This window comes from Sparus aurata, chromosome 2 (assembly GCF_900880675.1).
Source record: "Sparus aurata chromosome 2, fSpaAur1.1, whole genome shotgun sequence".
NCBI classification, from domain to species: Eukaryota; Metazoa; Chordata; class Actinopteri; order Spariformes; family Sparidae; genus Sparus; species Sparus aurata.
This window is the reverse complement of record NC_044188.1, coordinates 28,729,148-28,756,972: the sequence shown is the minus strand read 5'-3', so window position 1 is coordinate 28,756,972 and position 27,825 is coordinate 28,729,148. Positions and strand designations below refer to the sequence as shown.

Here is a 27,825-nt window from a genome sequence, read left to right as displayed (position 1 = left end):
GAGAGCCTGACTGAAGCAGACCTGCCACATTGCCGTAATTGCTTTGATGTCATATTATAATTTGCTCAATCTGGATGACCCAGAAAAAGGCCTGGGTAATACAGCACAGCCGACGCAGGCTAGCATGTCAGATGGAAAGCTTCTGGCCTGCTGGACTGATTCCAGCAGCAAGCTCCTTAACATGGTGGAGAACAGGAGATTTATAGGTTTTCTATAGGTGGATATTTATACCAATTGTTATGTAGCAGAAGGTGAAAATCCACTATATTGCCAAAAGTTTTCACTCACCCATCCAAATACTTGAAACCAGGTGTCCCAATCACTTCCATGGCCACAGGTGTATAAAAGCAAGCACCTAGGCATGCAGACTGTTTCTACAAACATTTTCGAAAGAATGGGTCACTCTCAGGAGCTCAGTGAATTCCAGCATGATAATGTGATAGGATGCCATCTGTGCAACAAGTCCAGTCGTGAAATTTACTCGCTCCTAAATAATCCACAGTCAACTGTCAGTGGTATTATAACAAAGTGGAAGCGATTGGGAACGACAGCAACTCAGCCATGAAGTGGTAGGCCATGTAAAATGACGGAGCGGGGTCAGCGGATGCTGAGGCACATAGTGCGCAGGGGTCGCCAACTTTCTGCAGAGTCAACCGCTACAGACCTCCAAACTTCATGTGGCCTTCAGATTAGCTCAAGAACAGTGAGTAGAGAGCTTCATGCAATGGGTTTCCATGGCCGAGCAGCTGCATCCAAGCCATACATCAGCAAGTGCAATGCAAAGCGTCGGATGCAGTGATGTAAAGGATGCCACCACTGGACTCTAGAGCAGTGGAGATGCGTTCTCTGGAGTGACGTATCACGCTTCTCCATCTGGCAATCTGATGGATGAGTCTGGATTTGGCGGTTGCCAGGAGAACGGTACTTGTCTGACTGCCTTGTGCCAAGTGTAAAGTTTGGTGGAGGGGGGATTATGGTGTGGAGTTGTTTTTCAGGAGCTGAGCTTGGCCCCTTAGTACCAGTGAAAGGAACTCTGAATGCTTCAGCATACCAAGAGATGTTTGACAATTCCATGCTCCAGTTTGGGGATGGCCCCTTCCTGTTCCAACATGACTGTGCACCAGAGCACAAAGCAAGGTCCATAAAGACATGGATGAGAGAGTTTGGTGTGGATGAACTTGACTGGCCTGCACATAGTCCTGACCTCAACCCAATAGAAACCTTTGGGATGAATTAGAGCGGAGACTGAGAGCCAGGCCTTCCCGTCCAACATCAGTGTGTGACCTCACAAATGTGCTTCTGGAAGAATGGTCAAAAATTCCCATGAACCCACTCCTAAACCTTGTGGAAAGCCTTCCCAGAAGAGTTGAAGCTGTTATAGCTGCAAAGGGTGGACCGACGTCATATTAAACCCAATGGATTAAAAATGGGATGTCACATCACATATGCGAGTCAAGGCAGGTGAGAGAATACTTTTGGCAATATAGTGTATGTCAAAGCAATATTCCATCATTTCATGACAGAAAGACCGAAACAGTTTTAGCTTTGAGGATATTAGGTACACCCCAGATAGACAACAGATGTGATTGACACAAACCTGTCCTCACTTTCTTTGCCACTGGGGGCGATGAAACAAGCCATAAAGACAATGTACCACCTTTATAAGCACACAGCTGTCCATTTACACTCCAGTGGCCGAATTCATAAAGCTTCCTATTACTGAGAGTTGCTTCTACTGACAAAATTCAAAGAAACGTCTTATGAATTATGAAGTTTTCTGAGAATCTCTTCCTTTAAATTAAGACTACCTCCTTGTAAAGAAAAAAGTTAGCCCTCAAGAGAGCTCTTAAGGGGAGAGAGCCTGTTAAGAGTAGGCGAGAATGACTTTTAAGAAAATGGTGGAAAGCCAAAGAGGAAGGAGAAATATTCTCCAAACACAGAATGACAACGAGACAATGAAGTGCTACAGTTTAAATCGTGCAGGGATGATGTTTGTGGTGGATCACTCACTTCTCCCACTGAGGCGCGATAGAAAGCGAATAAAAACATCAATCCACATCTGAAGAGGTCGCTGCGCACGAAGGTCTTTATTTTCATTTTGCAGGCTGCTTGCAGTGTATCGCCCACAAATTATGCAGTAGAGATGCTCTCTACATCAAATGATATTCGTAATTGCACCGTGTCTTAGTAGAGACATAATCCATTTCAATGTCAATTTTCTACCTATGACCACTAAAATGTAATAAAACAATTTTAATAGAATAATAGTCATAGTTTATTTTCAAACAACCAGTACCACATTAAAAGAATGTCTTCCACCTGGTGAAATAAAGATCGCTCTCCTTTCCTTCCTCGGAGTTGCTCCAAGAAGTTTCAAGGCACAGCTTGAAAGTTTGTTAACTCCTTCATGCTGCACATATTACAGAACACACATACAGTTATTTATATTAAGATATACATAAACACGTAGAGCATCTTTTCAATCTGTTGAAGAGTAGGCAGCAACAAGACGGTGATGATAACGTGGTCAGCATGTGCATGTCGAAAGTTGGACATCTGGTAAAACGCTGTCCATCAACTTTGACTGTGTGTGAGCACCAAGCATCGGAGTTATAAACACGGATACCACCTCTCCTCCTCCGGCTGTAGTCCTCTGCTCTGTCGGCTCAGAACACGGTCTGCGGTCGAGTGCGACAGAGTGATCCGAGGTGTTGTGGTGGAGACAGGTCTCTGTTGGCACCACAGTGTCTGAGTTCGTGTTGTTTGGCCAGCCCGAGTCCCGATTTGGTCCATCTCCTCTTCCTGTGACCGAACATTAGCTAGGAGCTGCCTTAAATAAAGCTGGAAAGCACGGCTCTTATTCCAAATGTCTTCCTCCTTGGGGCCATTGAAAGACGCAGCGTGATGGCCGTGATGGTCTCATAGTCTGCTGCTCTTAATTCAAAACACCCGCTTTCTTCTTTGATGATGATGACAGGATTTCTGCCCTGGACAGGACGTGTTTCAGCAATAAATCAGAAAAAAAATATGACCCAAAAAACTCAAATGTAGCATAATTTTGAGGAGCCCGGCCCTTGGCAAACACTGGGCAGCATTAGCATTTTTTTTCTAGTGATCTGAATAATGAAGGGCCAAAACTCTTTTAGCTAAAAGCAAAACGCTAAATACGAACACCAGCTATCTTTGTCCGTGTCACTGACTGTATGTAAAGATGGATGACATGACAGCATGCCGATGCATAAAGTGACAGCCATTCAGCGTCGGCCACAAAACTTTAGCAATGATGTGAAATGGAACTATGGCTCATAATTACACCAATCATACTTTTACAGACTGAATGTGATTTTATATACTCCTTTTACAACCCCCCCCCCCCCCCCATTTCCTGATGAAATCTTAACTTAATGAAAAGAACATTTATTGAGGAGACTGAAGGGAGGGAGGAGGGAGCGGGCAAGAACAGAAAAAAAAGGAGAAAGATGGCGTTTGACGTGACTCATTTCCAGACTCATTAATGGTGAGTATGTGTGAGGCCTGAGGCAGGACACAGGCCCCCACCATTGAGTCCCACAGGGGGGAGAGTAATGACAAACATCCTGCCGCACGGCGCAGGAGACACTCCATGCATCACATCTGCTCCTTATTCTCACCCTGCTTACTCTCACTTGCTCTTTGTCCTGAGAAACATTTCTGTCCCACTATCTCTCTCTCACTTACACACACACACACACACACACACACACACACACAAAGCTGCTGTTGCACCATAAAAGAGGACAAGGCAGCTTGCACTTATTCTTCCTGCTCCTTCGCAGCGGACACGGCGGTGCATCCCCCTGTCGACTTCCTTGTTGATGATAAATGCGTGGTTCACTGTGTGGTCGTGTGTGTTTGTTGAACATGAATTATTCAGCGGGTGTTTATGTTGTAGGAAATAAGATTTCGTCTGCTTCAACAAGTCTGTATCTGTGTCACACTGTGCGGCAGCGGAAGACAGAGACGGAGAGATACACGAAACGCTCTTATAGCTCTTCTTTTCAGGAACTTTGGCACAGTCACAGTGCCAGTTAAAGTAGTCAGTACCCCTTTGGAAGCTTAAAGTTTTTTATGAATGAAAGTAGATTAAAGTAAAGTAAAGTGGCTTTTTTTTTTTTCTTTTTTTGATCAAGTGATCAACCGAAAAAGATTTTCAAAAATGGACTTAAATTATCGACAGAATGTGAAGAAAGAACAGTTTTGATGTTCGGTGATCATCGGACAGTATGCAGCACCAACACTCCCCTGTGCTCCAGGTCTCAGCTCAGTCAGAGTCAGCCAGTTACCTACTAGCTCCACGGTTAACTCTAAGGGAAGTATGGATTCAAAGTTCTTGAAGGTAAGGTTCTTACATATTTCACCCACAATTACAAAACACATTTTAGCAAAAGCATTAACCGTCCTCGAGCCCCAAATATGCAGTCAACAGGTTTAGTTAAACGGAGATCAACTTTCAGCTGAGTCCGTGTTAGTGACGTCGATCTTGCATAGAGGAACAGTCTGGTTCCGATGGTAATGACTATGCATGACAGTCAACCGCGCCACATTCTCTGTCCTGTGAGAAAGAATCTTTAAAACTCGTCTTTAAACTGTGAAATCCCCTGCATGACTGACAGGAAGTAGGTTGAAAGAGGAGAATGTCATTCTGAATTGAAAACAATGTCACTGATTCCCTGCCAGCTAACAGCCCTCCGAGTCATTCAGCTCACCTAGAATTACCAACAATGGCACTAAATTGAAAATTCCTGAATGAAAGGGGAGGAGTGGATTGAAATTCACAGACACACACTCATCCATCCAGGGACCTTTTGGGCCTATAGGGGCTATTACACAGTCAATACATGTACGTCATAAAATCGATGTGTGTATTCCCTCTGGCCATTATTGTTGCTTATGTTGGCGTGGCGAGCTGTCATTGTGGTGAGTTGTGGGACTGAGAGCCTGCGCGATGCTGATAGCCTGTGTTTGTGTGTTAATGTGTGTGTGTGTGTGTGTGTGACGCAGCAGAGAGGAAACAAAAGGAGCGCTGCCTTGGAGGAACAGAGTACTTGAAGCTGCCACCAGGTGTCTGTACGTTCAGACACGGAGAGGAGAGAAAAGCCTGGGTGTGACAATCCAGTCTGATGGGTCCTTAAAGGAGACATGTATGTTCAATCTCAGGCTCAAAATTGTTTTTCTGTTGCCACTAAACAAGGTTTGAATGTGTTTAATGCTCAAAAAGCATGTAAGTTTTCTTGTACAGTCCGGTGCCGCAGCTCTGTATTCCTCCTCTGTCTGAAGAGCTCTGCATTAGCTGCTGTCCCTTTAAGGAGCTCTGATTGGTCAGCTCGTGCACACCTGAGCCAGCACCGCTAACAACAGTGAAATCAAATATCACATGCCAAACCAGCCGCTTAGACGTAAATGATGTAAATGTGTGACATGGTGGCGTAGGCTGATGTCACGAAGTCACATAACTGAAGGTGACACTTCTGACGAGATGTTTCAGGAGCAGCGGTTTCTGTGGGAGGGAGGAGCTTCTGGATGTTTGTCCTAACCCTCTCTCACATGCACAGGAGCCTTTGGAACACACTGAGGAAAAGGAATAATAAGTCTCCTTTAAATGGACTCTGCGCTCCCTTTGGGGCCTTTTGCATGCCGTATGAAATAAAACTAACTAATGAACAAATTAACTATCTCTTCTTCTTTCAGGCTCCTTAATTGCAACCAAAAGTTTGATGACCTGATCACTTCTAAACACCGGAACATATTTGGGATGACTGGGGCGGTCTGCTCTGTAACATCTGGAGGATGAGAAACAGGTTAAACCAAGGGCATGAGTTAAAAAGATGAGTTGCTGTTCACCGAGGGCTTCGGCCGGACTGATTCAGTTATCATGTGCCCTATTCTGCATTATTCTAATGATCGAATGTGGGCTACCTCTAAAAATAACGTGGTAATAATAGAATATCTCTTCCCCTCGCCTTATCTCACTTTCATCTTCCTTATTAGTTTGAAGAAAACCACACTAGGACGGCACAACAGGAGTGCTCTCTACTGGCGAAACATCATAGTACAACAAACAGAAAAGAAGACGATGAGGCTTACGTCGGTTTATGAGCATTTATTTATTTTTTCTGAAAAACACTACAAAGACTCGGTCTTAAATTAAGCCTCACAAAAGTGAACAATACAAACAATATGTACAGTGCAATGCTTTCATCAAGTAAACCTATGTCACCGACTGTGTATGAACAGTGTCCGTCTCGAAGCTACAACAAATACAGTTGAGTTTTTCTTTTCTTTTTTAAAAGGACAATCTTTCAAGTGGGTTCCAGGTACGTTTTTTTGACACTCGAGAGCGAGTCAAGTTCAGTCCAAACAGCCAAAAAAAGCCAGTCTGTCACTCAGTGCCCTGCAGGGTGAGTCATCACTCCAAACCAGAGGGTTGGTTCTCAGTGTGGCGTCAGCAGGGGCTCCAGCAGGGGGGGGAGGAGGGGGCTCACCACCACCAAATCAGGCAAAGTCAGAGTGATACATGGAAATAACAGAGTACGTTTGATTTTCAATACAATACAATATCTCATCCCCTTTATTACAGATTTACGATGTGTTTCGTTTTAAGATATATTTGGATATATTTATCTATAAATGTATTCACTTATCAATCCAGCATATAGCTTGAGCTGTGATACTAACTGTGCACGTGTGTGTGTGTGCGTGTGTGTGTTTCCCCTGGGAGGAGCGCTGCTGCATGTCCCTGCAACCACCCTTACAGGGCTGAATAAAGTTGCTTTCTCACTTATAACTGATCAGTCCGTCATATGTCGCTCTCGCTCCGATATCCTCTTGTCATTACAAATTATGCTCAAACTAAAAAAAACAATAGTGTGTGTGGTTTCATGGTGCTGCTGGGTATGGTGAGGCGTGGCAGATGAGGCATGACGTGTGTATACCGTCATAAATAAGAGCGGTTAGGAGGTCATGTCCAAGTGTTTGAAATCAGTTCAGAGCACATACAAACTAACAGCACTGACCCCTCTAACCTGTCAGCTACTTACTGACTAACACCTACATGTCCCACTGGCCTCATGGTCTGATCCAGCACGTGTTTGGATGTCACGTCATGGATGAAGTTGGTTTGAAAGTGTCTTTTTCTTTAGATTATTTAAGAGTTGCTGCTGAAGTTCGGGCCTCTGTGATAAGACGCTTGGGGACCTCCTGGTCCTCCTCTTCAGGTGATGTTTCTCCTCTGCGTGCGGTGTCTCTGGGCGGAGCTCAGCCTGAGTCATCCCCGCTGTTCTCTGACGCCCCCTTCGTGCTCTCCTCCGCCGTGCCGCTGTCCGACTCCTCCTCTATGGCGAAGCGCGTGTCCGCGGAGGAGCACAGGGAGCTGATGCTGCTCTGCTCCGTGCACAGCGCGCACGCAAGCGGAGAGGGCAGCGCGCCCTCGTGGTGCAGATGTGCAAAGTGGTTGCCGTGGTTCCCGCAGAAAGGCAGGGACACCTGCACCGAGCGCAGTCCCGACACGGCGGCGGGAAAGGTGAGGCTTTGCTTCTTGGGCAGCGCGCCCCACTCCCGCTGCTCCTCCTCGTGCACCAGGCGCGTGAACACGTTGATCCTTTTCTTCTCTCGCCTTTTGGAGCGGAAGTAGCCCAGCATTATACCACAGAGGAAGATTCCGTAGAAAGACATGACTATCAGTATGTACAGGTACGCGTTCCCGTCGCTTTTGTCCGCCTGGGAGTCCGCGGTGCTCTGTGCTAGCACCAAGACGCGTCGGGGTGATGCCGTGGAGTTTTCCAGGTGCTCCATGTTTTCAAGTGCAGCCAATGTGGACGACCTAGAAAGTGTGCTGAAAAAGATGAAGATCCATGAATACATGCGTCAACTTTACGTACACTTTACGCACAAGGATAGGTTTCAAATGAGTGGAGAAAAGTTCAAATGCTTCACTTTTGCAAATTCAGTACACACCGTTGACAATTTCTTGTATTTAAAAACAAAAATGCAACGTTAGAATATATTTTAAGATTCCACCAGGTTAACCTAATAAACAACCTCTCATAAGAGTATACTTGAAGTTTTGCACTTATGTTATCTTTTAACTTGGCTTTTCTCCACTTTTTGTCCCCCAGAGATGTTTAATAAAAAGTTACAAAAAGTCTACACAAAGTGATGTAGATTATATAAAACTAAACGGACAATCTATAAACAATAATGACAAAGTCAGATTCTCTACTCACCAAACTGAAGAGCCAAGTCTCATGCGAAACGTTCCCACTTCTAACTTCCTGCGCCTCTTCTGGAGTTTGGAGCGCGACTGAAAGGATGAAGTTATTTATACAGAGACCCTGGAGTGTCATCATCAGTCACGTGACGGGGACTGATTGTAAGATGAGTCCTGTGGCTATGGAAGCCCAGGAGGGACGTCATGTTTAAAAAAACATCATAATACAAAGACGAAAAGTATCTTTTAACGTTACTCTGGCCTTCAGGGAGATCTGATGAAATCACTGAATGCCCATGAGTATATTAAACTTAACTTGCTGAACGATGACTTCATCATCCCTAGAGTCCAGCAAAAAGAGGCCTTGAGGGGATGTGATGGAAAAGTACACTTACAGGAGGAACGCCAAATGATTAGAAACCTGATGATAAGATGTGAATTAATCCTCGAGCAACTGACTTTATCTCGCTCTTTCGCTTGGATCGTCAAACACCACCCTGGATCGGTCTCCTTATTTTCCGTCTGGCCTCTGTGATGTCCTGCAGCACAAACAATAACTGCCCTCCTCATCCATCACACAGGACTTCTCCATTTCCTTGCAAATGAGCCTAAATGCCTGTGAATTAAATCATGCAAGACATTCAAGAACGACATGTTGGGAGTGACAGACTCCAATAAAAAACTCATCGTTTCTTCTCATAAACTCACCACTGGCACATACCACCAGTGTATGAAGTGTTAGGGGACATTTATTTTTTAGGTTCTAAGTACTAAGATCTTTTGCACAAGAAACAATATTGGTCTTTAAAGGTGCAGTATGTAAGAATTTTAGTCGACTCAGACTGGGAAGAAATGTCAAAGCTAGGACTTTCAGAGACAGCGTAGGTTTAGTTACACAGAAAACAGAAAACAAAGTTTATTCAGAAGCAAAATGAGAGCATAAGTATCAAATTCTACAAAAAGTGAACATCTTCCTGCTGTTTTGTAGCGATTCTGGGTCATTCTAAGGGTGTCTCCTTTTCTGTTAAAAATAATGACTGATTTAATTAAGACAGTCCATCTCATCTCCTCCCTTTTCACCAGACGGAGCAGAGGATCAGTCTGACAACGGGAGAGTTTACACCTCAATTTCATAATAAATGGTGAGCCTTAATGGTTGAATTGCATTAGGTTCCAATCACTCATGGCTATTATTAAATTAGTTGAGGCTGATTTCACTCATTTCCTTTATTTCAGTGATACAGACGTAAATCAATGTCATCATCCGTCTGAATTTTGTCACAAAGGCACCGGATTCGTACCCAACAAGGCTGAATAGAATATATAATGAAGGTGGCAGAAATATGAAATGATTTTCACCAAAACAACAAACGACTCCTGCATGTAGACCAAACACAATCTTTATTTACGTCATTGGAGTATTTTTCCGAAGGCAAATTACAAATAAATAGCTGGATGCACTTATTTTACAAGGCTGGCTCTTGAGAGAGGCAGTGTAGTGCCAAAACTGCTCTATGATGACAAAGCTGAAGTTAAAACAGAGGCAGTACGTGTGCCTCCTCTGCTGATCACAGCTCCTCCAAATACAGAATATGTACACTTAAGGAGAAACGTCAAAGTCAAAATCAGTGAGGGATTAGAAAGGTGCAGCTCGAGAGAAGGCCACAGGTGTCACACGGTGAGGGATGCTGGGCCACGTTTGTGCCGTGCATGGACGCGCTGAGTCACACACTTGACAGAAATATGCGACAAGGCTTTAAGCTGGTAACAACAGTCATGCAGAGTAAATGTTGAAAACTTGTCAAAGTGTGCTAACTTTAGAACCGGTGCCCCCACCCACAATGACAAAGTTTTATTTACTGCATGTCCTGTAATCAACTGCCTTATTTGGACGGAAATGATACATTTTCATATTGCGCTATGATTTATCAAACATGACAATGATTACACAGTCACTTCATCTGTAATACAAGCAAGTAAAAGTGCATTTTCTGCACAGTGTAGTCTGTGCACCTCATAAAAAAGTATACTCTATCACTGTAGGAAAATACAATAGACTAAACAACAGTGCATCTTTGTTTCTTTTATTTTTAAATAAGGCTATTACGTGCATTTTCTGTTGTTTTCCTAAAAAAGGGCTATGACCTTAATGAAACTTGAGATTGATATATTTTTTTTTTTTCCAAAATGCTCTTGTTTGCCCTCAAATGACTTTGTGCTTGCGGAATCAAGATGTGCTGGCAGGAGAAACGTCCCACCACCGTGGGAGTCGAAGTCTGACTGTGGGTGGGAGACAAAATAAACCCCTGACAGAACTCAAAACATGGGACAAAGAAAGAGAAGTTAACCGTGTCCTGACCTGCAGGAAGGAGGAATTTGAAACCTTTAAGTTAAAAGAAGTTTAGAAGACGATTAGACGGAACGATTTGGAGACGTACCTGACTAATCTAGTGTCTCATTGGTGAACACAAAGCAACGAACCTTCAGACCAACATGAGCTTCTGCTCTGGCACTCAGAAAGAGTTCAACAGACAACATCGGCGAACACACCATCTGTTTCATACCTCACACCTGGAACAATAAAGCTCTACACAGAGTTCATACAGCTGGGCGAAGAAAGGGAAAAAGGCAGTAAATGGACAGGGATCTGTTGTGTTTTCCTCAACACTTTTTTAGCCTGTCTTGGTTACAAATTCAAGTAAAAACTGCATCTTAGTTTGGTAACACCCTATCCTTGATTATTCTTTCTTTGAGAGTGGCTCTTATGTTCATGGGTTAGGAGATAGGAGAGCAGTGAGAGGGTACTGGGAGTGTTCAGAGGTGAGTGTTGGTCTTGGAGCTTATGAGAATGGCCGATGCTGTGCTGGTCCTTGTTATTTCCCGCCGTACATTCTCTCAATGTCGTCCTGGTAACGCGTTTTCAGCTCCTTGCGCTTGAGCTTAAATGCATCAGTCACCAGTCCAGTCTCAGGAGTCCATGGCTCTGGGCTCAGACAGATCTTGCGAGGGATCTCAAAGCGCTCTAGCTGGGCTACAAGAGGAGAAGAAGACGAGACATTAACTCGCAAAAGTTCCCACACGACAGTGTCGACCTGGAGCTCTGAGCTAAAGCTTCACCTCCTCTTTGACCGCTTCTCACCTGCCAGAGCAGCCTCAGTGATGATCTTGAGGACCAGCTCCTCCATGGCTTTAGTGTTGCACAGCTGCTCACACGAGCCTCGAATACCATACTGGTCAGCCAAAGCCAGCAGCTGCTTTTGATTGGGCACCACAAAGCCAATCACGTATGTCTCATCACTGCAGAGTGGGAGAAGAGGAGACAACGAGGGGGATGTCAGAGTGGAAGAAGAACAGGGTTAAGTGACACTGGAATCTTTGTGTGATCTGGAAACTGGATGTTCGGACGTGCAGGGTGATGGAGTACATGCATGGAACATGTATGTGCACAAATCATCAGCTCCTCAACAAGTGAGATATTTGCCCATAAAAGGAAAATTAAGACGTAATGTGTCAGAGCAGAGTGTGAACAGATTGTAAGTTATTATATGCACTATCAGTTGCACAGTGACACACAGCTGAATAAACATTTCAGGCTGCAGAAATACGGTCATCGGGATCAAGGTGTGAAACGCTTTTTATGGTATCAAATGGAGCAGGAGCATCACCGCCTTCTGTACCTTTAGATTACACGCTCACTTACTTGGTACTGGTACACAAATATTGGTAAGAGCAGCTTTTAAGAACAGTATGTGAAAATAATAAACAGGATATGACAAGTGTGGAAGAGGTGACCAAAGATATAGACAGAAAAGTTTACACAGCAACAGAAATTACTTTGTCAATAGAAATCCCAGAGGCATTATGGTCATAAGTTGCTCTGTAATGTGTACATGGAGCCTCTATATGAAGTAACTATTGATCACCAGGGTGCTTTATATCCTGTTATGTTGCTGCTTCACCAGAAGCATTTCACTTTCTGTCAAGCAGTGGCCTTGACACTTGCAGGATTTCCCACAGATTTGTTTATTTGTGGCGGCAGGCCACAATATCAACACTGTCTGTCACGTATTGATTTAAAATTTTGGAGCCGCCCCCTTTCTCTCTGTCTTTCACTTTCTCTCTCTCTCTCTCGCCACAAGACTACCACTTTAGTTTCGACTATCTTGAAAGGCTGCATCAATAACATCAAGTCTCCTCCACGTACAGCCCACCTGCTGTTTGGAAAACCAAATCATCAAAATCCAAAATGCCAGCGGTTTTTTGGGGGGCAACATCATAAAACATTGTAACATTGCTGATAAAGAAAGTCCACAGAGAATACAAATACACATGAGAGAGAAACTGAAAAATGTGGAGTGAGCCAAACTGGTGTGTGTCCAACAAAGAGACGAGAGGTCTCGATGCTGCCAAAGGAATGCTTTCAATTTGTGGGAATCAAAGTTCCATTTCACAGAGGATAGAATCAGACATGTTGAGAGAGGTCGGCTTTACAGCTTTTTGCTGTATGCAGCCACCTGCTGTTGATAGGAGCAGGGCTTGATGAGAGTACTGAGACTGAACAATCTAAAAAAAGAAAATACAGTGAGTCAAAAAATAGCCTATAAAGCTGTGGAAGTGGTTAATAATTCTCTGTTAGCCTTCAGATTTAAGTTACTAAAAAAGTGCACGAGGAAGTGAATGAATAGAAGCTAAGCTAAAATAAATTAACTGAACTGAACATGTGACCAAATGTGAGCCAATAACAATCTTCTTAACAGTCTAATCCAGATGTTTCATGATTTGTGTATACATTTGAACATCACATTGTACACACACACACACACACACACACACACACACACACACACACACACACACACACCTGTTTGCATAGGCACAGATGTTGTCGACCAGAGGGCAGTTCTTCAACATGGCCTCCACCTTCCCCAGGGAGACGTATTCTCCTGCCTGCAGCTTCACCAAGTCTTTCTTTCGGTCTGGAAACCAAGCAGAAAATCTGCCTGTGATAACATGCGTGTTACCACTGCACACATCAAGCGCTTGTATTTCACAAGAAGAAGGGAGAAACCTGGGGGAAGGACCCATTTTCCATGTGTATACATGTGTGTATCTGACCAGTGTCATCTAGATAACAGAGAATATTCAGGGTCTCTGCCTAAGTAAACAAGACTGTGCAGTAATTCTTGGAAGTGAGGTAAAAATCTGATTTGTTAAAAGGTTCCCTGTCAGACTGATGGATGGGAGTGGAACAGAGAGGTTGCCTGGAACAAATCCAGGAATCTGGGGCACAATGTTGATCATTTGTGCTTTTGATGTAGCAGCGGTATCTGCAGCAGGACAGATTATCCCAAGTGGTAATCTGCACCTATAAAACCAGCTTTGTATCCACTACACTTCTCTGTTCGACCCTCATCCCTCCATCCACCTTTCCTCACCAATTATCTTGAGGCATCCATCTTGGTGGAACTCTCCGATGTCTCCTGTGCAGAACCACCGCTGGCCGTTCTCATCTACGAAGAAATCTTCTTGGTTTTTTGCCTCGTTCCTGTAGTATCCCATGGTTACGTTGGGTCCGCCGACCAGAATCTCTCCTCTTGGATGTGGCTTGTCGGTGCTACGGTAACCACCTGAAAGCAGGATTTGAATTCAGTGGAAAACAGCATGTGGACAAACATTCAAGTCTCCTCATTCTGCTAAATTAATATATGATTTTGCGGAGATAAGACCCTGACAGCGTGTTTACTTTAAACTCTTTTTCTGCTCCGCGAGCCAAGCAAGCGATAAAGTCAACTTGATAAACATCAAAATTCAACAGCGTAATAAAAATGAGTTATGATCCCTTACGTAAAAAGATGGAGGTTTTGCAGGAGTGGAAGGGAAAGAAGTAAAGGAGTATGCTGTCCTTACAAGGTTATGGACTCATGAGCCTGGGGAATGATTAATGCTGGACGGATTGGTGTAAAGTGTCTGTGTGTGCATGAGATGAAGCAAGACAAGCAACAAGCACTGATGTGTGTCTCCCTGTGAATCCACGTGACACTGTGTATCATTCCAGCATGGACTGTATGTGAGTCTCACTTACCCTCCACCCAGTCTTTGAGCTTGATCTCACAGCAAACCAGTGGCCCCCCAACTCTCCCAGTGCTGTAATCCCACACTGGAACAGACAACACACACATACAGACAAGATCAGGAAGCACGCTAGCATCAAGGAATGAAATTTATTACCATAGCAACACGACCTCACTTGTTCCCTCGCCATGGAAACCCAATCCCAAAGGAGCACAGAGCAGTGTTTTCCTGGCTCAAATGACCACAGTGGAGAGTGACGGGCAGTGGTTTAGCCTGCCTGGGAAAGGCTGGGAGGATTTTCAATTATCTGAAAAACTGTGTGTGTTGGCAATGAGATAGATAAGCTACTAAGTTCAAAACCGTCACCACAGATATGAGTGGCATGGTTTTACGCACATTGCAAAGAGTTAAGAAAATGAATTCTCGTGTTGCGGGAAGAGGGAATGTCTGCATTTTTGTGAGCAGACAAAGAGTCAGACTCGCTAATGTTGATTTTTCCACATTGCTGTCATTCTGTTCAAAACAGATTACCTACTCCCTCCTATGTTTACTACCTCCCACGCACAATAGATCTGCTTATTACCCTCCTTTCATCCATTTTCCCGTCAGTGCTGTTAAATTCTCTTTCCCTCTTCTTGTCCTCCCACTACTTGTATGTCTACTTGTATGCTGTGGAAACATTTTCTAAGAGACTTCCCACAATTGCTCAATGATGTGCAACTTTTCCGGTTAATGAATCTTCAAAAGGAGACAATCACTGTTTTAATTTCAATCTAGTTAAAAGCAGTCGTTACTGCTGAATTATTGCTGTCCTCCACATTTAGTTTTTGCAGATAAACAAGACTAAGCCCAATCCCAATGTCCACTCTTGGTAATTCCATGCAGGTCCAGGACTGTCCAGCTGTCAGACTGTGCATTGCATGAGGGACCTCTAGCAGTCATTTTCAGCCCTGTATGCTCACATTCCATGAGTCAGCGTTTCTGCAGCCTGAGGGAATTATCTGAGGTTAATAGTGCCGGAACATTTAAAAGATGGTTACATGAAAATGTTCTACAATGATAATCCAGATAATACCGCGTTTGAATATCTAAAAAATGTCATGCATTTTTTTAAATCTACAAACAGTAAGTTTCCAAATCACTACCCAAGATCTCATCTTTTCTCCTAGAACTCATTCTCTACTTAAATCACTTTTAAAGACAACAAAAACAAGTAATAACCTCTTAAACCATCGGGGAACTTTTTTCCCTTGAAACCTCTGACTAACACTAAACACTAAACACTTACCAGATACTCTCAGCAAAGTCTGTGAGGGTTCCGGGGGAATTGGAATTGGGATCTGCAACCACAATAGTGGCTTTGTGACACTGACACAGCAGTGGTATAGCTAAATGCTCACAAGCTCACAAAGACAATGCTAACATCCAGATGTTTAGCTGGTACAATGTTTGTCTGCTTATAGGAGATAGACACTAAGTGCTTCTGAGCCTGATGGGAAGGTCTTGTTGCAGGTGCTTGGTCATAAACCAAAGTATTGGACAAAAACAAATGCAAATGTTCACTTACTAGAAGAAAGCGAAAACATCCCCAAAGCTGTTGCTATTCATCCTCGGGGGGGCTTGATTCTTTGTACCAGATTTAAATTGATAAACACCAGCTCTATTTGTTTTTTTTTTTACACAGTTTGCAAAGGGACCACAAGTTTTACTTGTACTGCTTACACTCGCTTATAGTTCCAGCACCGCAGGTCTCCGTCAGGCCGTATCCTTGACCCACTGGGCAGCAAAAACACACATTCATGAAGCGTTGTGTGGCGGCAGAGAGCGGCGCTCCACCTGACAACAAGACCCGTGTTTGACCTCCCAGCAGAGAGCGAACCTTCTTGAACACCAGCCTGGATGGATAAACAGAAGTCAGGAGTAGTATGAGAACCTGGAGAATAACATGCTCTTCCACGGGTTACAGAAGTTCATTGTAACTCATATTAAGATGCTACAGTCACAACTTATCCACACACTTGTCACACAGAGGTGTGCTGTATCCTTTGGCGAGCTGCTCCAGTTTGTAGTTGTATGCCAGAATGAAAAGTGTTCGCTGGACACAGTTCATCTCCTCCACCTTGGTCATCACGTTCTTATAAATACGATCCATGATCTCCTGTAACCAGTAAGGAGACAGAGAGGATGTTGAGACAAGGAGAAAGAATTGAGAGGAAGACAAAACGAGGAGATAAAATAAAGAAGAGTGAGGAAGAGGGAAAACTCTGAAATACACTGAAAATGCAGAGAAAGACACAGCCAGACATTGGAGTATAAGACAAACATCGGTCAGTGTTAGCCCAGCAATGTTGCATTTCCATTACAGCTCCTAATATGGAGCCTAGTTGGAGCCCTGACACCTTAGAGTGGAGATTATGCCACAAACCCAAGCCAAAGTACTGGATCTTAAGTACAGAGGCACAGTACAAACAAACATGATGAGATAAAAACAAACATGATTTGGGATACATTTTATGACATGATATGGTAAGAAAAAAAAAAATCTTAAGGAAGCCAGTCTAAGGGAACACAATGATTTATGGGGGCCAGGGCTCGTATAAAAACAGAACTGGTAAAGAACAGAACAACTTTCTCTGAATGCAATACGTCCATACAACGAGTCCAGAGGAACACATTAGTACAATGTGGACAACAAGTTTTAAAGTTTGCTTGCATAACAGCGAGGCTCCCACATGGTTTACTTACACAAGTGACCTACAAAAAAACAAGAGGGGAGCCAAAGGAATCCACAAGGGTCAATCTCTGTGCAGGCTAAATGAAATACAGAATTGGAGTAAACTTCCTTCACCTGCAGGAGAGAGTGAAACCTGTGCATGAAACTCCAGCAGATCTGAAACCTCCACTGTCAAAGGGCTCTTTTGACAGGTAGTTGGGTGTGGTATATGGTACAGTAGGTAAGTTGCGTGAATCAATAATTTAGTTTGAGTCTTGCATGGGGAAAGTACAGCAAATTGTAGAAATAACAGACATTGATTCTCCTTGTAGACATCCAGTTCAAGAAGGGAACGCCATGCCGTTATTCCCTGTCGCAGAATGGGGGGATTGTTGTTCCGCTTTTGAGTTGGCAGGGGAGGTAGTAAGAGAACTGAACCTACGCCTGTAAAAATATTCTTGCATTCTTGCTGCACCCATTACGCTACAGGGAAAAATGCTATTGTTTGTGTGTGTATCTTTAAACCAGTCACAATCATCTTCCGCAACACCGTTTTAGTGGAACATTTACACATGGGGAGGCAAGCCCTGGCATTTAGAATAACTTAATCTCTGCAAAAGAAAAAGTAAGAGCCAATCGCTTGTTAACATTTGCACTGTTAGCAACCAGGTTGGGACTAGCCTTTCTAATTGTGTTGTTTGCTAGTGCAGTTGTTGGTGGTTGTTTCCCATGGAGATAGGGACATTGAGAACTCAGATGGCGGAAGTGAGGAAATACATTTTGCACAGCACTTTTTGCATTTTGGCACCGCCCAAATGAGCTGTATTTCTTAGGCCTGATGATAAAGCCTAATCCTCTGAGCACACTAATCTACATTCTTGAATAGCATATGCCTATGCATTCCTTGTTCTGTGGGCTGTAATAAAAAAGGCATAGAAAAAGAGATTTTTGCCTTGTCATGTCACTATAGGCTACACTATAAAAGGTATAGGTATATTTTGTCACATATGACTAAGCCTACAATTACAAATATGAATTTTAATCTCATAATATACCAGACTTTGATCCTTTCTCTGCCTGCTCATCCTTTTATCCAAGGTCATTTGATCTAGGCTATTTAATTGTTCTATACAGGTTATTTGACACTGTACAATAGTACAAAAGTACAAAAGTAAAACAGTGTGTTGGGAACAGCAGTATCAAAGGAATTGGTGTTATTTTGGAGTGTAGGGGTGAGTGGTGAGAACTTTAACCAACAGATCAAGAACACCTCATCATCATAATCAGCTGTGTGTGCTTTGAAAAAGCTGGACTCATACTTAAGTGGGGAAAAGGGCACAAACAAAAAACCCTGCCGGTCCCTGCGTGTGTACGTGTGTGTGTGAAGCAGTGAGAGAGGAAGTCGACACAGGATTCATGCAGCAGCCCGCTGTCATATCACAGCAAACAATTTGTATGTGTGTGTATGAGTATTTGTGTGTGTCGTGGGGATAACCACATGGGGCTTTCTCACGTTCTGTTTACAGCTGTGAATGGTTCCAGACACTGGGGCCCTCTGCCCTTTACACTACGACCACTGGGAGATGGGGGGGTGTGGGGGGTGGTGGGGTTGGTGGTGGTGGTGGGGCTGAGCTCGTGTTGTGTGAGAGAGAAAAAGAATACAGCAGCGAGGGCACAATGTCTTCAAGTACATGGCATACAGTCTAACCAACACGATCAAGGGAACTCCTATTGTCAGGGGCTTAGTTCAATTTTCGCCATTGCAGTAATGAAAGTTTCAACAAAGCTACGCAGGTACACGTACATTAATCATTTTTAAGGCTTTCCAATGATTAAAGATCAGTACTTTTTTCAATAAAGGAGAGTGGAAAAATTTTTTATATTCATAAAGTCCATCATGCTTAACACCTCCCTTAAACCCTTTGCTACCGGTCACTGGAACTTATCCAAACACAAAAAGTAGACCACTGCTCAACGTTTATCACAGTCACTGACTGACTGTTTATGGGACATGCTCGACAACATGTTTGCTAACAGAGTTGGACTGATTTTCAGTTTTTAGGGGCCGATGTAAAGAAGACCTGTAGTGCTTTTTCTCAGTGTTATACAGGTTGTTGTGCATGGACAGGGTCTTGAAATTTAGAAGCCTAAAGTCCACGGCAACGGGTGCTCCTTTAATGACTCGTCAGTGGTCACGCCTTTAATTCCATGACTTCTTAATTAAAGATTTTACTCCAGACCTGCTCAAATTGGGAAGTGTCATTTGTCCGTTGCGAATTGGCTCTATACAAATAAAAATTGACTGATTAATTGATTGACACCACACTACGTCACCATGTCACCAACTAAGCACAGCTGCTCTGTTGTTGGCTGCCCGGACCAGCACACTTTTTTGACAACTTCATTGCAACATGTGTAAGTGTGAAACCAGTTAGCTAGTTCAGGCGTGTGTGAGCTGACCAATCAGAGCAAACTTGGTATATCATTTGCTGCCCAGCTCCACAAGGCAGACAGTGGGTTGCAGTGGGGTTCAGAGATTTGTAACTTAAACCAGCTGCCTGTTGCTGCTGCCGGAAATCAAGTTGATGAGAGCAGTGAGATTGAACTAAAAGTTGTAGGCTATAAAATCAAAACATTGAGCTGAAAGATGATAAAACCCAGTAGAACTAAGGGGGACTACAGAGTCGAATAATAATCCTCTGTGGGTTTGATTAATTTGATGCATTATTTACATAAGAATAATAATCATAGCTGCTCTAATTCTCATATGCCAACACCCTGACAACAGACTTAAGCTTTTCAGTTCACATTGAGTACCCTACGTTCTTTTTTTTGTTCTTTCCCTGTAAACTCATTCGAAAACTAATACAACCACTTAAGTACAGATTACCCTCTGCTCTTTCACTGAAAAAATGTATAACGCAATGCTAGGTTCTGACTAAAGCCATGTCATCACTGCTGAAATGGATTCATCACTCAAGCATATTTCAGAGACAAGCAGGATTAGCCAACCTCAAATATGCCATTTTAGCCCCTGTGTGTTTAACACTGTTTAGAGATGAAGAGCAGCTTTGGCCAGCAGCAGGAGGCAAAGAGTATGTACGTCACAGCAGACCCATGCCTGCTGGACTCTGTCAGTCTTACTCCACAGCTGGACTATGAACAAAGACCGAGTGAAATCTGTCTCACTGCCAGATGAGACCAAACAGTATTGTTTTAAACACAGACTTAAGGGAGACCGACTCAATGAGAGATACTGTAAAGGTCACAGCTTATCAAACATTGTACTGCATGATACATGGTGTTGTGCTGATTGTACTGTCGGGACATACCGGGACAGCTGCCATCAGAGTGGGCTGCAGGACGCTGGTGTCTCCCTTGCTTCCTTTCTTGATCTTTGTTGACTTTGGGTGGGAAACAGAAGCAATATAAAAAAAAAATGATTGCACACATCAGAATTGAATTGTCTCATTCAAACAAGATTTGTAAACCATGCTAAAATTCATTGTACAATCTACGAAATAGAATATAGGAAATATAACTGACTATTACATATTAAATGCTCTCTTTGCTCTCTTTCTCTATTTTGCGTTGATGCACAGTTGTACTAGCAGACTGATATTTTCCTGACGTGATCCAAGGTTACCCCTTTGACTGTTTTATATCGTGGTGACTCTATGTGCTTCCAAGTGGAAGGACAGGCGTGATGGAGGTTGTGGCAATGCAAATCCAGGAGCACACTGACATCCGTGTGCAAAGAATGAGTAAACCTTGCACAACCCTCTGCCTGCCTGCTCAGAGCAAGTAAACAGCTCAAAGCGGTTGTGATAATAATATTTGGTCATGCTATTTGGTAACCTAGAGGCAGCAGTTGTCTGTTCCAGCTGCGGTCTGTAACTGAACTGATGACAATCTGCAATTAGGCACAGCAGATCCACAGGTTAAACAAGCACCACCATCCTGCTGTAAATTAGTATAGAAACCGCCATGCTTCCATTAAGTGTCTCAATATAACAAATTATTCTACAGTTTGCAATTTAAACCAACAGACTGTTCCTGCCAGTGTTACATCCAAGTCACCCGTAACTGGGTCAACAGGTGCGCACAGCATCTCCTTTGATGGAGCCTGACCAAAGTGTCACCTGGACATCCTTATTCATTCGTAGATCATTACCAGGAGCAGGTTTATGTCACAAAATGAAGATTAAGCAGGCAGTTATTTTTTTTACCCCATTGGAATACATTTTGCATGTAAAATAGTCAGATCTACCTTTGAATTCATCTCTTAAAAATAATTCAGAAATGAAAGATAATACAACATGCAAAAAATAGTATTTTATTTATGGCACTATATGGTGGTGGTATTGAACTTTAGAAGATTACTATCTGGATCAAAGTGATGTGCACTATGAAACACAAAAACAAGGTGAGATGTCACAATTCTTCAAATCCACAACTAGATTCAAATTGCGATTTCAATTTTTCTTTCAGAACTGACGGCTATGTCATTGTTAGATTATTACACCTGTTACATTTTCAAATTCTTCTTTCCTCTTTGCTTTTGATCTAGAAATGTAAAGCTCATTTCAATTAACTTTTGATATAGAATCAAAAACTGACACTCTTTAGTGTGGCAGTGGGATCCAACAATAGAGAGAAAAACTCTTCACAGGATTCCCAAAGTCTGCATAGTAGCGGCATGTAGCGTTAACAAGTGAAGCCACAAAAAGTCTTAAGACTAGATTGTGAAATGAGTGACAAAGTTATAGTTTGATCCAACTTTCTGTACTTTACAGTTATCCATAATCAAATTTACAGACACATTATGGTTGGTAGACAAAATACTTATGTTCATTTACAAACACTAGCTGTACAAGATTGACCTATGTCTATGGCAATTAAATTAGCTAAAAGAAGTCAGCTGGCAAAAAGAAATACTGCACTCCAGGTACTAGAGGTAGTAGTATTGAGTTTATGATGAAAGGTGAAAACGGCCCTGTTTTGGTCTTACAGTACCTGGTCAGCCAGAGTCTGAGGTGAGGAGTAACCAATCCTACAGCCGTGAGCAACACATACGAGCTCTGCACTGAGCTCCAGTACATGGGCGAGAGGCAGGTAGCCAATGTAGGTGTCCTCCTCACTGTAAACACAAAGACACTCTTTTACAACAGCTCTGAACATACTGTAACTAGTGCCATCTCATTCAGGCAAGAGCTCAAATTGAGTCACCAAAGATGAATAAATATAATATAAACATTTCTAATCTACTTTATAATCAGTTTCCGCTGTGTAATCAATTATGTTAAGATATCACGAAAAATCATATGATAGTAATCTTTAGAAGATAAATGGTAGAGGTCATCTGCACAAAAGTAGGGCGATCTTGTCCTTTGCTTAGACTTCAAAATTATCCACTGGCCACATTTTTATTTGAGCACATGTTCCTCTGGATCCTCGAAATTCTAAGGAATCACATTTCATTGGACGTGTAAGCAATTCACAACATACCCGAGGAGGAGGTTTACACAGTCATATTACTTAACGCACATGTTCCTCTGGATCCTCCAAATTCTAAGGAATCACATTTCATTGGACGTGTAAGCAATTCATGACATCCCCGAGGAGGAGGTTTACACAGTCATATTACTTAACGCACAGAAGAAAGCCATCATTATAATAAGAAGACTGATTGAGATCGTAACATCCGTAAGCCCTTTAACCTCCATCTTTTTCACCCTGACTCCCATCCTCCCTGTATTTCCCTCCACCCATAGCGACCTCCCTCCCGTCTGCATTTCCTCTAACCCCCGTCTGGTTCCCCGGAGAGAGGGGTCACTTTTTGTTTTAATGTAAACTCTGGTGTCGTATGATGGTAATAGCTGGCTGACTCATACTTGTGCACGTGCTCAGTTGACATGGATGCCTCGACCAAGAAGATTGCCTGAAAGAGCATTTTGCATTTTTCCTTAAACACAGTGCTGTCAAACAAACGTATAGCCAATAACATTTTAGCCACTAAGACAGCAGATAACAGGAAGTTAATAACCTGACTGCACTGATATAATATTATTTAAGCTGCCCGTCTCCTCTTTAGACACACTGAGACATTCTCATGTCTGTACTGTAAATAAGAAGCTACAGGCAGCAGCCATTTAGCTCAGTTTAGCTGAAAGACTGGAAACAGGGAAAAAAACTGGTAGCCCGGCTCTGCAAAAAGGTAACTAATTCCACCTACCAGACCCACTGAAGCTTACAAATCCATATGTTACAAGTTGTTTGTTTGATCAATCCATTCAAAAACGGTATGTGTAAAGTGTAAAGATACCAGGCTGTGAGTGACAGAGAGTTTGGATGTCTTGGACTATATTTTGGCCAAGGGCAGTGACTTCTTGAGTGCCTGTTAGTTGTCCGGCAAGCTCCTGGGTTGTCATATATACAAATTTGTGGAGAATCCACACAAATGTTTGTATACGTAAAAATGAGGAAACGCATATTCTGATTTGTAGAGCTTGGTCAACATCCAACAGTGCGGCATTTCCTTCTATAAATCTAAAATAAACTTGGAAATGTGCGCACATGGATCTGCCTCTTATCCCTGCCTCTCCACACCCACATTCTGCCATAAATGGTAAATGCAAAGCACCTTATGAATGTTAATTGATAGAAATGAGCCTGCAGATTGAGGGATGAGAATGATACAATGAAACCACACATTTTGGGCACAGAGAACGAGGTGGACTAGGTGGAAGTTACACATCACGTCTTAATTGTTAATTAATTATTTCATTCACATTGTCATCTAGCAGTGCGAGGACGGTGAAAGTCCATGCATGCGAATTAGGGCAAAGGTGGCACGGTAGTATTTATGTTTACAGCGATCAGACTTCTTGTGCAAAAATGATCGATGATCTTTAATTCACCACCTCACCATTTATGTCACCACTTCTCCGTGCCTCCAAAATATTCCCATACATGGCTCAGAGTTCACTTTCAGGTGTGCACATTATACGGTCAAGTTTGTTTCTAGTACCTGGGGAAAGTTCCTGTGGTGGAACTTTATGGTGGGTGGATTATGTGACTATAGACAGAGCCAGTCTATCTGTTTTCCTGTTTCCAGTCTTTGTGCTAAGCTAGCCAGCCGGCTGTTGCTATATATCTTGTGCACAGACATGAGAGCGGAATTAATCCACTCAGCTAACTCTTGGAAAGAAAAGGAATAAGAATTTTTTGATACTAGCACATTCCTTGAGGAATATAAACACATTTTTCAATCTTAGTGGATATGAAAAAAATAGTCAGACTACTCTTATGTCTACTACGGTCAACTGTTGAGTTACACATAAAATCTAAGTGAAATCTGATCAAATAACACATAGCCTACATTACATATCTGGCCAGACACTGTTGGAAATATGTTGCATGTATACAGTCTGGCTATCCACATAGAAATCAGTACTAAAATATGCAAGAGTTTAACATATGTTTTGTAGACATGCGTTTGATTTGCCTACCACAGGTTGGGTATCCGCTCGGCCATTCCCGTGATGCCAGCGATGATGTTGCTGTGGGAGATCATGACACCCTTTGGTATGCCCGTGGATCCGCTGGTGTACATAATGACGGCAATGTCTGAAGGCAGCGGCTGCTTGCGCTCACGTGCCGCTGCAATGTAAAGAGAGGAAACACACAGAGATGTATAAAACATACTCATGCGCTGACTAAGGCAGAAATGCATTAAAGTATGACTTGTAACATGACGCTGTGATTTGTGTATATAATAACTGACTCACACACACACACACACACACACACACACTGTAAATTGTGAAAAGTAACAGCTAGGCACAAAAATGCCTCCATGTTTATAAACTGTCCACACAGACACATTCTTCTCTGTCTGTTCCATTTGTTGCATGTGTGCAGGATAAACAAGCGGTGGCTGTCAAAGGCCAAGGAAACATTTAAAAGTGTCCGTAATTCAGTAGAAGCTGAGTGGAAATTCAAACACATGGATGGAAAACAGTCAGCCGTGATATTAAACAATCAGGCCCATCTTGGCACAGTGGAGAGTTTATATCTGACTGTGCTCGCCAAAAAACATCATCTCCTTTATTAACTTTCTGACACGCTCCATTGCACTCCTCAGTCACTCCTCTTCAATCATGTCATTCGTTATCTCTACTATCAGAGCTTTCCACTGTGTATATTTGGTGGGCACCTTCCCTGCAACTACTCTAATGTAAATTCCCATGCTGACGATTGAAGGTAAGTGTTAAGAGTGTGCAGACTGCGATGCTAACTCTAATGCCCTGGGTTAGACTTGAAACAAACCCATTCATTCTATGGCACTAGAGTATGTAAGCCCTTCCAAAATACAGTAATTTGCACAAATAAGACTGGCATTACACACTTTGCGATAGTTATATCACTTCCTACATACACAAAGTGACAGAAGTGGCTAGTAAAAAATTGACTTAAAAAAGTGACAGAGGTTGTGCTCTCAATGAGAGGTGTTTCAAGGAGGACGTTACAGATGCTGTTCAACCAAAAACAGCCATGCGTAAGACAATGCAAGGGGATATGTTGTGTTGCTTCAGGAAAGACAATGAAATACAACACAGGAGGTCCAGTTTGTGTGACAGATCTGTTAATCTGGACGCTTCTAAGATGCCAAAATGCTGCACAGCAGTTTATAATACTGCAAAGGATTTTAAAACTTTGGAAAATAATCTCTGTGACAACTCTTTTACAGGACGATTGTGAGGTAAACAGCAGAAATACGTAGGTTGTCCTTTGGCCAAGTAATCCCCCAGGAATGTTCAATTGCACGCATTTGATTTCACAATGCACCTGCTTGCTAGATGGTGTCTTTGGCCTATTTTGCAGGACCATTGGCTCCAACAAAATGACTGAGAGAGTATTGTTTTTTTAAGCCTTGATAATTCGGTGTTACATAATGCTGCCTGAGGGAGAGTCCTAAGATGGCTTCCTTTTTTCCTCCATGATTCCTGTTGCTGTTGTTGCGATGTCTGCCCATAGGTGAGGTTTAAGGCAATTAAGGCCTCTTAGAAATGTTGTGTGTTTCTTTAAATCGAGGAATGTAATCCAGGCGATAGTTGGAAAGACAGTCACGTGTCTAGGCAACAGGGCAACAGATCCCTCTCTGAAACCATCTATCTGAATAAATAAAAGGCGGGAAACACAACCAGTCAGTGGTTTGCTTGGCTGACGGCAGTGAACTCTTCATGTGGGAATGAGAAATCACTTATCTTCTGTCTCTCTCTGCTTTCTGCTCTGCATCTCGAGGAACAAAGGCAAAACTAAGATGGAGCGCAGCAGGCATCAAAGACCAAACAGAGGACGAAGGGAGGAATAAAGGAGAGGAAGGAAGGAATAAAGGAAGGAAGGAGAGTAAAGTAATTTGCAGTCAGGAGGAGGGCCTCCCCTCTTCCCCTTTCCTCTTACTCAGATACGAGTCATGTAGGAGTGTGTGCTCTGAGAGTTGATGTCATGTGAAGTTAACAGCACTGTGTGTAAACATGACCCTCCTCTATATCCCAGTGCTCCATCCTCCCTCCCCTCCTAAACCTACTTCCTTCCCCCTTTATCTGCACATGATACTACCAGCTTCTCTTGTGTTGGGTCAGTCAGTTCAAGGGGCCGCAATAAAAGGCGAGGAGGGAGCGAAGGTTTTTCCTCATTCAACCAATTCACTAACTGAATAAGCATCGTATCAACCCTAATCTGACACAGATGTGAGCACTTCCTCATTCACATGACCTAATGGGACTGATACCAATCCGCCTCCACCCGCCTACTCTAAGAAATACTCAACCGTGACAATCCCGTTTAGAGTGGGACTGATCTGAACTGCTTAGAGTTTTAAACACTGCTTTTAAAACAACAGAGATGCACAGCTTGAAACACACACGGGGGGTAGCATTTAGGAATGATTTTTCTTAATTTGCCTTAAAGGTCCAGTTTGTAAGCTTAAGTGGCATCTAGCTTGGTTGTTGCAGATTGCAACCACCAAAATACAGGCAGCTATTAAATGCAAAAACAAAGCTCTGATATAAGAACTGTGCATGACCTGCTCAGCACTACAACAGCACACAGACAAAGTTAGCATCTAGCAGGTGAACATAGTGGAACATTTAATAGCTAAAAAGCCAGATGTATTTCTGAGGAGCAGGCAGAGACAAAACAAAGCAAAAAGCAAGATTTAAACTGGACGTGGGTGGACATAACTGGAAGCTGATAATTTAAGCCTGAAATTGATACGGGTTGATCAGAAGCTGCTTTATTTATTATTTAGGTCCTTATTTAGTCCCTGAATCGTATCATAATGGATCGTCTTTCTGCTAAAAAGCCAGATGTATTTCTGAGGAGCAGGCAGAGACAAAACAAAGCAAAAAGGAGAGTATTATCTGTCAGGTAACCTGAAAACAACTCTGACTAAATGTGGATATTAGTCTGTCCCTGCTGAACGTGCTAATAGGCAACAGTTGGATAATCAACTTGATAAGGCGATGAGAGCTAGGTGCAGACCACTTGCTAATTACATAAGCTTCATTAGAAGTTGAATAACTTGGTTTATTGGTTTTAGTGTTGTCTTTCACTGAAATTGTGGGCAAACATGCTTACATGAAATCTACTGATACTGATGATTTAGAGGACCATGAGAAAATGAACTCAAAAAAATTGAAAATGTTTTAGAACAACCACATAGTAGTAACTCTGTAACCCTAATAACTCTGTTTATATTATGAGAACTACTGTACCTAAATCAGTAAAA

General features: G+C 42.8%; 2 protein-coding genes across 3 annotated transcripts in view; both read right to left on the bottom strand.

Annotated features, from left to right (window-relative positions):
• Positions 1-6,124: 6,124 nt before the first annotated feature.
• On the bottom strand, positions 6,125-8,425 carry kcne4 (potassium voltage-gated channel, Isk-related family, member 4). Its single transcript, XM_030403439.1, has 2 exons — positions 8,262-8,425; positions 6,125-7,870 (listed from the first exon to the last, which is right to left on the bottom strand). Exons 1-2 carry the CDS (start codon positions 8,282-8,284, stop codon positions 7,294-7,296), a joined length of 600 nt encoding a protein of 199 aa, XP_030259299.1. The 5' UTR covers positions 8,285-8,425; the 3' UTR covers positions 6,125-7,293.
• Positions 8,426-9,627: 1,202 nt separating this feature from the next.
• The window catches only part of acsl3a (acyl-CoA synthetase long chain family member 3a), a 38,367-nt gene continuing 20,169 nt past the window's right edge, over positions 9,628-27,825 (bottom strand). For both annotated transcript variants that reach the window (XM_030403416.1, XM_030403425.1), the window contains exons 6-15: positions 24,542-24,692; positions 22,047-22,170; positions 20,363-20,434; positions 16,336-16,475; positions 16,040-16,212; positions 14,328-14,402; positions 13,681-13,872; positions 13,107-13,221; positions 11,385-11,542; positions 9,628-11,276 (exon numbers count right to left, since the gene is read on the bottom strand). In XM_030403416.1, the coding sequence (XP_030259276.1) occupies positions 11,119-11,276; positions 11,385-11,542; positions 13,107-13,221; positions 13,681-13,872; positions 14,328-14,402; positions 16,040-16,212; positions 16,336-16,475; positions 20,363-20,434; positions 22,047-22,170; positions 24,542-24,692 (1,358 nt within the window). In that variant the 3' untranslated portion in view covers positions 9,628-11,118. The remainder of the gene's footprint in view (positions 11,277-11,384; positions 11,543-13,106; positions 13,222-13,680; positions 13,873-14,327; positions 14,403-16,039; positions 16,213-16,335; positions 16,476-20,362; positions 20,435-22,046; positions 22,171-24,541; positions 24,693-27,825) is intronic.